The sequence below is a fragment of the Echinops telfairi genome, unplaced genomic scaffold (genome assembly GCF_000313985.2).
Source record: "Echinops telfairi isolate 266 unplaced genomic scaffold, ASM31398v2 ScPeMD7_7469;HRSCAF=8507_1, whole genome shotgun sequence".
Lineage (NCBI taxonomy): Eukaryota > Metazoa > Chordata > Mammalia > Afrosoricida > Tenrecidae > Echinops > Echinops telfairi.
The window spans coordinates 85,614,470-85,626,498 of NW_022111373.1; the positions used below are offsets into that span (position 1 = coordinate 85,614,470).

General features: G+C 35.2%; 1 protein-coding gene across 5 annotated transcripts in view; it reads right to left on the minus strand.

Moving 5' to 3' along the window:
• The window catches only part of SREK1 (splicing regulatory glutamic acid and lysine rich protein 1), a 41,273-nt gene that overhangs the window by 25,937 nt on the left and 3,307 nt on the right, over positions 1-12,029 (minus strand). For 3 of the 5 annotated variants that reach the window (XM_045285299.1, XM_030888915.2, XM_004703563.2), the window contains exons 2-3: positions 6,913-7,046; positions 1,155-1,270 (exon numbers count right to left, since the gene is read on the minus strand). In XM_045285299.1, the coding sequence (XP_045141234.1) occupies positions 1,155-1,270; positions 6,913-7,046 (250 nt within the window). Of the gene's footprint in view, positions 1-1,154; positions 1,271-1,548; positions 4,444-6,912; positions 7,047-12,029 lie in introns of those variants that run through there. The other 2 variants (XM_045285300.1, XM_004703562.2) reach the window with 2 other exon arrangements.

The following is a 12,029-nucleotide window of genomic DNA, read 5'->3' on the forward strand; positions in this document are numbered from 1 at the left end:
AGAAATCCAAAAGTCCCAAGGCAGAAAATCCATGGCATATTCAAGGAACAACAAAGGCCAATATGGATCAAATAGAGTAAGCCAAAAGAAGAGGGGTAGAAAAAGGAGATAATCAAAGGCCAGATGATTATGGGCAACCTGCTTTTTCCTAACTGAAATTACCCTTTATAACTCAAGTTTTATAATAAGAGGTGTTGCAGCTAAACCAAGAAGAAGCCATTTTCCCTCAAGACAAAAATAAATGTTTACATTGCTGTCAAATAAATGCTAAGAATTTTCAATGGAGCAAAATCTTTTCTATGGTGATTTTAAAAACGTGATGACCCTGTATGATAAAATACAGAAAATATACACAAAGCAAGATTTCCAGAGAATTCCTACTCAAAAGTAATGAGTCTGATTTTTTGTACATAAAAATAAAGCATCTTTCAAATGTTTCAAACAAATTGAAACGATGTAACAAAGTTAGAAACCTTTAAATTTTGTTTTACAAAGTTTCAAAACCATTTGTATTACTTAACTAAATTAACAACAAACGTATAGCATATGTAATCCCTACCTCTCTAGCAACACGAATCGAGATTTAACTTCCAATTAAGGTCAGTTTATAAATATGATCAGAGGGGGGCAGGGAGAAGAGAGAAAAAAAATCAGAATCTCTTAAACAAAAACACAAGGGGTCCGATAATAGTAAAATCTTGTTTTTGTTGTTTATACCACTTGAAAATCACAAAGCATTATGCCTCTTGGTTAATTAAAAATATTTTGTCCTTGTTATATTTTTCCCATGTCACAGTCCCTTTATCAAGACTGCAGATCATTTCATGTCTTTTGGAGAAAATTAGTCCTTGTGAACCGAGAAATTCAGTTACATAGAACCTCCAATTCCCCATGCCATTGAAAAAGCCAAGTTTTAACAAGTGATTTTCTAACCAACTGTTGCATTTTCAAATTTAAATGGATACCCAATTGCTTCATGAATAATTCAAAAAGGGAGCTTAAATCCAGTGATACTGAAGGGGGTGGGGATTTAAGTAGGATCCAAATGCTCTCCATTACAACAACAACAAAAAGGATCCATATTGGAAACTGTTTTCTAAGATCTTTATTCAACTACCTGCATAGTTGAACACTGTCTCTTCTATAATACTTACTGTAGTCAGAGGGCTTGGGGTCGGTATAGGTAGCAACCCTGCACCAGGCATCAGACTTGTCATGGTTGGAGCAGGAGCCAACAAAGAAAGAGCTTTGGATTCCTCTGGGATTTTACCTGCAGAGGCAAATTTCCAACATTACAGAAAGCAGACACACCACACAAACTTTACACTATGATTTTACAATTACCCTTGCACTTAAAAAATAATAATAATAAATGAATCTATCCATATAAAGAAATAAATAAGAACTTAAGTCTTTCCTTTTATCCTGCTCTACTAGGAAAAATAAAAAGTGAGCAAAACTTCAAAGACTAACAATCTCATTAATGGAATATTATTTTAAAAACTGAATAATGTAGACAATTATTTAACACTTTGAGCTATGGGTCACCTGTACTGGAAACTTAATGTTCATGAACCAAACGATATCAAGCATGGACGCTTTCCCAGGACGGTGTTTTCGCGGTGATCGAAAGTTGTGTTACACATGACAACCGTTCGTGTTGGCTGCATCACTAATAGCACACAGAACATCAGATACAGAAAAGAAGAACATTTTTTAAAGTTTAATCCCCAGAAATGGCAAATAACCAAATTAGTCCAAAAAAAGAAAAAAACAAAACAAAACAAATATGTGCGAATTGAAATTTGTTCCTTAATGAGTTCCCTATCCTATTACTAAGTCTCCTTGTGATGTAAACAATTTTGATAACCCCCGCCCCACAAATGAATCATTTAATTTTAGTAGATAGAAGAAAAACAAAAGCCTACTTCTGCAACCACGTTCATTTTAAAAGGTCGACCACATCCATTCAGCTAATAAGGCATAACCAGTAAAGCGAGGGGCTTCACAAAGTGTGCATAAAAATGGGAGTTGAAAGATAATGGCCTTTTCCCATGAACTTTCTGGAACCCCTTCGTATAATTGATGCCTAAAAGGATTCTCCAAGACTCCAAGTCTTGGGAATGGCTAATTTTTTTTTTTTTTTTAAGATCAGCAATCAAAAAAGTTCCCTACTTTCAGGTTCTTTCTTTCTTAAAATGTTATATTTTATACCTGATTTATGTATACTTATCTGAAGTAGAAATAGTTACTGGCTAAATGTCTTGTTTATAAACATTTTATCTGTTAATATGGTAACAGTAACACTAAAATAATCTTAGAACACTTCGTAGGAAAAAAAAACCTACAGGTCAATAAAAGGAAATTTTTCTTTTTTTTTTTAAAGGAAAATTATACTCTGAAATAAGTACATCAATTTGTGGTTTAATTACTGAACTCCTAATTTTTACAAGAACTACAATTTTTACATTTTTATTACCCAATTTTTTTCTTATAAAACTATCTAACAATAGATATTTTAGCAGAACAACTCATACGAGTTCTCTAAGAATGATTTAAAAGAGTACCAAAATCATACTAAACTATATATAGCACATGGAGCAAATTTTTTAAAATGCCATGCTGGGTTTTAATGACAAAAGCCTATTTAAAACCACCAGAAGTGCAAGGGTAAACCACTAAGTAAATATTATCTGAATCTATCTATAAACATGAATGTAACTCAAAACGGATTTTTAAAGTTGCTTTAAATAATGGTAATGCCTTATTTAGAGGAACAGAATAAATAAAAGCAACAGTTCATTAGCTTTAGCAAATGTCTACTTTTTTCTAAGTGTGGTAAAATCTAAATCTGTACTACTTTAATTTACTAATTAAAAAACAAAGTTACTTTTTCAATGTTAATTCCGCATAAGCACAGATTTTTAAACATGCATAAAGAGGTAGACCTTACTGAAGACATCAATTAACAATTTGTTTAATTAGTAACTAACATTAGCATATATCTCTATATACCTATTTAAATCAGAACTGATTAGCCATTATAAAAAAGTATTCTTCCTTAAGTACAAATTTGATAAATCAACTAAGGTCCTTGAGTGCTAACCACCCTATGTTTTACTACCCTAATAAACAGTACCTAAAAAAAAAAAATTAAGAGTTCCAATCTAGAAATGCTACAAATTTAGTATTACTTCTCAATTAATAAACAAAAGTATCTATAGGACAAAGAAAATGATTATTTAAAACAAGCCAAAAGTTGATTTCTTAATATTCTAGTCTTTCAGCTATGGCTTTCATAACTGAAAGAGTAGACCTGTTTGCCTCTTGTGGTGGTAGTGATCAACTATTTAAATCTTTAAGTAAACACAGTAACACCTTTTTCTTATTCTCATTACAATTAAAGGTGCTTAAAAACAGAAACATAATTTCCACTGCTAATTTCTAAGGTACAAGTCTATTTATCTCTAAATACTATGAGACTATCAGAGGATAGAAATTATGTAAGTTAGTCTTTAGCATTTTTCCTAAACTATACTCCTCAAAGAAAACTTAGATAAAAATCAAATCCCTCAGTATGATAGTACTAATCCAAATCTCAGAATCCATTCAGAAACTAGTAACCTGAAAATGTGTCAACGAAAGATTTAAGCAATACACACACACACAAGTAAATCACAGCTCCTCAAATATCCATTCCCCAAATAAGCAGCTCAAAATCTTCCCAAGTTAATGAAATGCATTCTTATAGACAAAAGACTCTTCTCCTACGCTCAAGATATAAGTATATACTGTGATATATATATATAAAAGTTTCTTACTTTCCTTGATTATTGTTTATCCTTAAAATTCTAAGGGGAAGGATAAAAATGAGGAGCTTTTAAGATGATTTTCCTGACAGATGCAAACACATAGGGGTGTAAACTACAAAAATGCTTCATTAAGTTCAAAAGTGTTCCTAGGATTCTTACCAGTGTTTTGATATTTCAAGAACAAAATGTACCTGATCGGTCTTTATGATAAACACCAATTAAGACTCACACTGAGCTTCACAACAGTGTCCTCTAATTTGCTACATGAAAATTTATTTTATCTGAAGGTTGAGCTCTGCTAATCATCTCTCAATATAATCTGCAACACAATGTTATGAACCTTAAATGGAATATCATTTACAAAGAACTGGAAAAACCAGCTCACAAGTTAAAGTGAAAGAGATTTAACAAAACAAAAACAAAAACAAAAAAGGGGGGGGACAAAATAAAGGAAAAGAAATGAAATTAAAGTAAAACAATAAAAAACAGAGACAGGGCGTCCATCTTCTGCGGTTCAGACTCCGATCTCATTTCCCCAATGAAGGTTTCACTTGGCGGCAGGTTTAGTGGCATGGCAAACAATGCCTAACTCAGGCAAGTGTAACAGGTCTGCCTTGGCCAGTCTAGTCATCTAATAATGCACAAATATCACATAGAGAAAACATACAAAACCAAATTAATAGTCAAAATCCATCTACCAGAAAATGTGGACATAAAGTTATGACTGATGATTAGGCTGACACCCTTGTTATGTTTCACCTTATCTTGTTCTAAATGTTAACATTTATCAAAGAAATCTGAGATGTACACAACAAAAAGGGGAAAAAAAGAGGTCACATTTGGACGAGTAAAAAGAAAGCATATTTTATTTTGAAATGGCATGTTTAGTTAATAGCTAATGCTGAATATGTATGAAACTTTTATACATCAAACATTACTTTTACAGCTTTTCTCACATTACTGTCTACAAGACAAAGGAAACCGAAAATGTTTTTCTTAGACCCAAGTTTGTGGTTTTTTCGTTTCTGTCAGAATCCTGTTTCTACAACATCAAGAAAGTAATGCAGTCAGGGACGTTAACAGAAGACTGCTTGCAGCCACACAGAACATCAGCCGGAGAACTTGCTCCAGCGGAACACTTCTGTTCACTAGTCAGCTCCAGATCACACTGCTCTCTCTTCTAGGACAGCCAATGTTTGGTTTCTTTACTTGTAACACATGGTCAGATTTTTGTCACCTCACTGGGAAATTCTTCAGGTTTCATATCTCCATCTCTCTAATTCAGTTTACTGTAAAGTGTACTAACTGAATGTTTTTCAAATACCTATGGCTTTATAGGGTCGCTATGGGACGGCACTGACTCGATGGCACCGAGTTGGTTTTATAGGTTAGAGTTCTAACATACTTACTTTTAATTAAATTGCAATAAAAATATGCGTAAGATTTTCATATCCAAATGGTATTAAAAATACATACTAGAGTGCAATTTAATTCATTACTACCAAATTAACTCCATGCCTATAACCTTGGAGTTTTATGACAAATCAAGGTCAAAGATATACACATAAGTATATTTATATGAAAAATTATTTGGTAATTCAGCAAAATTTAAACCAACAACACTGATAAATTCTTCTTAGCAACTCAGTAGTTAACATAACATAATTTTGCACCATTTGTGGTATATTTAATTACTTTCCTGATTATTGTTTGGGGATATAATTCACTTCCAACTTAACTTATTCTATTGATTTTTTTCCCCCTTTTAGTTTACTCATATTAAATTCCACTACAAGTTACAACGGATTAAACCACTCATTACTTCCTTTCCCACTCAACTTTTTCATTAAGGGTTGACTGCCCCCATATAGATCAGTAGATCAAGATATATTTGGGAAATAATTAACTATAATCTAATTTTGTTCTCTTAATCCCATCCCTATTACAGGCAAGGGAAAAACCTTTCAAATTTACCTGAAAAAATCTACAATGTCTTATTCTAGGATATCAAAAATATCAGAATTATACTCATTGTATTTAATTTTAATATTTTTGAAATCCCAGAATAGACATTCTGAAATAAGCATAAAAATCCTGAAACGGCAGCTAACTTTTTATAATACATTATTTTAAATTTTAAGCTGTTTTCTAAAAAAGGGCTTAAAAACATCACAGATAAATTTCATTGAACTGTTCCAGATAAACTTTTATATCATAAAAGTTACCATTTTAAAGATATTTATATCACAATAACTCAACTTTAAAATTCATGTAATACACATGCCATAGTTGGTGATCTGAATAGAAGTTAACTACACACCAGACCTGTCAAATTCAGCACAGCTTATTACATATGAATGACTCTGTAAATAGAAGTCACTAAAAAATAAACTAGTAATTATTAGCTCTTAAAGCCATTTAAGACATAAAATTTAGGCTTCTTCCTATCTCCAACAACTACTTGTTGATAAGAGATTTTGGAAAATTGCTTTCCATGAATTTTTTCAAATACAAAGAAAAATTGGCAGAAGAAAATAGCAAACTTCTGGTTACATAGTAAACAATTATATTAAATATGAAATAATGGTCTCACTGTACTTATTAAGATACATTACCTTGAGGCTATTTAAAATATAAATTATAAGTATATTTCTCTTAAACATAAATAGTAGTATCACAGCCTCAATATGGCAAAATGTGTATATTGTTTTTTATTTATGTAGCATATTGTATACACAAGCACTTACTTTTATGCATTCAAAATAATTTCCCTTCTCAACTTAATTCAAGAACACTTCCTTTACAACTTAAAAAGAAACAGAAAGCTTTCATTTCTCATTTGCACAGACTACAGAAAGCCAAAGTAAATCATAGAAGCTACATAATGTATTCACTTTAAATCTTTAGTGATAAAATTTCCAATATACCTAAGTAATAAATTAACGACTAATATATAAAACAAAAAGCCTTTCCTTTTCCAAACTGCATAGTTGTTTTAACACATACATGTCTACTCTTACTTGCCAATTGCTGGGAAAGCCAAAGGTAAATGACAGACAGGACAGAGATCAAAACAGAAGGAAAAACGTGTGATACTAACCTTCTGCACAAGGGACTACTATCAGAGCTCTGTCAATAAAAACCGTGTTAGTGAGATGCTGGGCCACACCAACACTTGATGGATCACGAAACTTAATATAACATACTTTGGAAGAAAAAGCAAGAGGTGCGTTGCTGCAAGATAAAAAAAAAACAAGGAAAAATTGGGCTAAATAGACATTTGTTTGGCTTTGTCATTTTCATTTAACATTTCTTTTTTACATCTTTACATAATCTTGCACAATAAAACAAGAACTTTAAGCTATGATACAGATAAAGATCAACAGTCATTTCATGGTGATTTGTCTGCAAAAATGAAAGACAATCTAGGCAAGCTTATAGCCTAATTTGTAAAGATTTGAAACTCAAATTCTTAATTTGAATGAAATATGAAAACTGACCAAAGATGTTAGAGCTAATGAATCATCATAAATAAGCAAAATTTCTTTATAAAAGCCCCAATCCTCAAGAATATGGTTTCTAACCACTTCCCACCCTTCCTAATGTGATTCCCTGGCATTTAAATCACTATATAATTCTGATAACAAGATTTAAAATCAAGATCTTTTCCACATACCAGATTGCTTCAGGTTAGGCAGAAACGTGATTATACAAAACTTTGCCTGTTGTAATGATTAAAGAGCAGAGACTCTTAATAGTCCTATTTGAGCCCATCTAAGCAGGTCTATAAGCAAAAAGGCTTCTGACAGAGAGCCCAGAAGGAAACTACTTTCCTTATTATGAATCCATCCTAAGGATTCCAAAATTAGCTATCTTTATAGACTTAGTAATCATACTTTCATTTCACCCTGTTTATAATTACTTTCTACAAAAACCTCTAATTGTCTTTAGCAAGAAAAGGACCCAAGCTAAACCATATATTTAATCTGTAGCAAAAATATACACGCCCTTAAGACATTGTGCTTTTTCAAATTTCAATCATTTTGTTTAAAAAATAGAGGTAGCTTGCCACAGTTCCAGAACTAGTTAGTAAAGACAAAGTTGGAAGTCTAATCACCTAATCTAACTTCAAATCTCATGTAAGCTTAATCATTCAAATAATCAAGACTTAAAACCAGTACAATGTACTACTAATTCAGAACACCAAATAGCAGTTATTTTAAAATTCTTTTCCTGTACAAAAATCCATCTGTAAATGATATGAGGGTCACATTAATAGTGGTCAAATATATTTGTACATGGTTATAACATTAGCCAAACATTGCAAAAATAAGTTAAAAACTCCACCTTTCCAACCCAACTCATTTTTGTCTAAGGTTAATTCAAATTTCACTCCAGCCCTCACCAACAATCCACCTTTTCTCAGCAGCTAAGTCAAACAAAGCACTTCATGTATTACTGCTGAGGAAAACACTTCCACACCAAGATTTAATTCAGTCTTTACATTACCAAATCTATAATTTAAGCCTCTCCTGCGCTCCAGGCTCCCAAAATCCAAGTGTCTGCTGGAATTCGCCACCTTCATTGTCACAAGGGCCCAACCTTAACTTATTACGATCCAAAAGAAAATTCATAATCTTTCTCTCACCAAATCCTCCCATTTGTCTTATACTTCCTAATTCAGTTTAAGATACCATCAAATTATCCCAACACAAAAACCAGCTACTAGTTTTGACAGTCACTAAGCTGTCCACTAAATATTTCCATGTCTCCATCTGGGAATGTAGTAAAATTTCATCTTCCTGGTTTCTTAAAGTGCAGTGTGGCCATGTAACTAATACACTTTTGCCAATTAAATATGAGCAAAGCGGAAATGTGTCGTTATTGGGCAGTTTTAAGAGCCATGCAAGGCTCTTTCCCTCTGCCAAGGCAACGTGCAAAGCAAGCTTCATCTCAGAGTTGAGTAACCACAATCAATAATTCCCACTCCTCACAATTGGACCAATAAATAACATCATTATAAATGGAGAAAAGTTCAAGTTATCAAGAATTTTGTCTTGTTTGGATCCACAACCAATGCTCAAGGAAGCAGCAGTCAAACTAGGTCAATCTGCTGCACAAGACCTCTTTAGAGTATTGAAAAGCGATGACTCTGAGGACTAATGTGGGCCTGACCCAAACCATGGTATTTTCAATTGCCTCGTGTATGTTAAAGTTGGACACAGATTAAGGAAGACCTAAGAAAAATCAATGTGTTTGAACTGTGGTGCTAAATAATACTGAAAGTACCAGGGACTACTAAAAATGACAAACTGATCTGTCTTAGAATAAGGGCCAGGGGCAAGGACTTCATCTTAAATACTTTGGACACATTGTCAGGAGAGACCAGTCCCTGTAGGACATCATGCTTGATAAAGTGGTGCAAGTTCACTGTCAAGTCCATTCTGAATCATGGTGACATAGGGCAGGTTAGAACAGCTCCTGTTGGTTTCTGAGACTCTAACTCCTAACAGGAATAGAAGCCATGTCTTTCTCCTGAGGACCAGGGGGTGGTTTCGAACTGCTGACCCCAATGGGTAACCACTTTAACAGGACTCCTTGTTAAAGTGGAGCGGCAGCAAAGAGGAAGAAGGCCCTCAAGGAGATGGACTGACATAGTGGCTGCCACAATGGGCTCAGTCACAGGGACAATTGTGAGGATGGAGTAAGACCAGTCAGTGTTTCATTCTGTTGTACATATGGTTGCTATTAGTTGGACCAGATTCCAACAATTCTCTTCAACTTACGCTGGGCAGGTTTTTAAAAAAATATAATCTGGAGGAAAAAAAAAAAAAAATATATATATATATATAAAATATGTTCTATCAAGCTATCAAGTACTAGGAGCTGTTTCCTGAGCAAAACCCTACCCATCCTTGAGTTTTATCTTTCTCATCTGAAATGTCATTAAATCCTAATACAATTACTTCCCAGTATCTATCACAATATTTTCTCAATCCCATTAGCAATGCTTTAATTCAAGCCCTCAACATTTCTCATCTGGTTCCAAACCCACCAATCTTCTATCTCAATCAGCGGTCTTTTACAAAACTACCAGAGTGAATTTCTAAACTCTAGATTTCATCATATAAACTACATTACTGATAAACTGTCCTCAAAGACCTTCTACTCCAGACTCATCATCTAAAGGCACATAAAACTCCAAGCATACAAACACTTGAGGTTCGCAGAACACATCTGTGCATCTAGGTCTTTGTGCATGTCCCATTTTGCTATGATGTTCTTCTCTCCAACTCCCTTTTAGAATGGCAACCACTACTTCATTTAATGACTCAAGCTTCCAAGTCTTCTGAAAAGTCATCTCAAAATACCAAAATTGATTAGTTGCCCCTCGGAAATATGTTACTAAGACATCTATATAGATCCAGCACCAGCCTTCTTACAATTCACTTACTGTGGAAACCCCCAACAGATCTTAAAAGCCTCTAGATACAAGTGATTAGCCACATAAAGATCTCCACCACTCCACTACCCTCAACCCAAGAAGATCCAGGTCACCAATTCCAATTCAGGACAACCCAGTGTGTCGGAGTAAAACCACCAGAGGGTTTACAGTGGGTGATTTTTTCTCAAAAGTAGATCATCAGGCCTTTCTTCCGGGGGACTCAAACCTCCAAGAGTTTACTATCATTTGAGTGGCCAGGCATGAGTAAGTGAATCTGGGACAGTAAAATTCTCTCAATCTGGTGCTCCAAGACATGAATCCAACATACCAGCATGCAGCAGGGAACCAATAGAAAAGTCTGAAGTGCCAGCCCCAATCCCAACTACATGGGCAGCACCCCCTCCACACAGATTCACGTCAGAAGGCAGCACTGAAGCTACAGCTCAGAGAAAGGGACATCTGATCAGAGCACACAGGAGAAAATGGAAGGAAAAAGAAAGTGGAACACATCTTGGCCCACCAAGCCCTGAGGATGATATTCCCACCCAGAGCAGCCAAAGCAGAGAGAGGACCATAGGGGCGGATCCACTACAAGACCCTACGTCGCTCACTGACCCATCGTGCTACGGGGGACAACACTGGAGACACAGTGCAGGAGTTGCACCCGATCTGACCCCACCACACTGAGGCAAAACACTAAGGGTGTGAAACACAACAGCAAGGGGAACAGAGCAATGAAGTCCCCAGGGAATACCAAAAATAGACTTTGAGGCCACGGCATGGCACCCCATCAGACATGGCCAGAAAACACTCCTAAAGGTCAACAAACAGACCTTGAACTATTTACAGGCTTTTCTTTTTGTAATTGGTTTTTGTTGTTGCTTTGTTTTGCTCAGTCTTGTTTTGTGTACATATTATCTCTGTAGGTCTTATCTAGATGGGATGGGCAGGATAAACAATCTGGTAGAGAAAACAACGGGACTGAAGAGGAGGACATGGGGGGAGACATGGGAGACGAGAAGGGAGGGAAAAGGAAGTGGGTTAACCAACCCAGGGACAAGGGAACAAGTGATCTAAAATCGATGGCGAGGAGGGTGTAAGAGGCCTGATAGGTCTAGATCAAAGGCAATGTAACCCAGAGGAATTACTGACACACAATTGAAGGCTGAGCATGATAGTGGGCCAAGAGGAAAGTAAAAGGAAATAAGAGGAAAGAACTAGGAGGCACAGGGCATTTATAGCAGTCTAAATACAGGCATGTACACATGTAAATATATTTACATATAATGATAGGGAAATAGATCTATGTGCATATATCTATAGGTTTAGTATTAAGGTAGCAGATGGACATTGGGCCTCTATTCAAGTACACCCTCAATGCAAGAACAATTCGTTCTATTAAACTGGCATTCCTTGATGGTCACATTCCCGACACGATCACTAAAGACAAAGCAGGTGCATAAGCAAATGTGGTAAAGAAAACTGATGGTGCCCGGATATCAAAAGATGTAGTGTCTGGGGTATTGAAGGTAAACAAGCGCCCATCTAGCTCAGAAGCAACAAAGCCCACATGGAAGAAGCACACCAGCCTGTGTGATCACGAGGTTCAATGGGATCAGGTATCAAGCATCAAAGAACAAAAAAACCTTATCATTGTGAATGAGGGGGAGTGCAGAGTGAAGACCCAACGTCCATCTGTAGGCAACTGGACATCCCCTTACAGAAGAGTCACAGGGAGGTGACCAGCCAGTCAGAGTGCAGTATAGCAACTA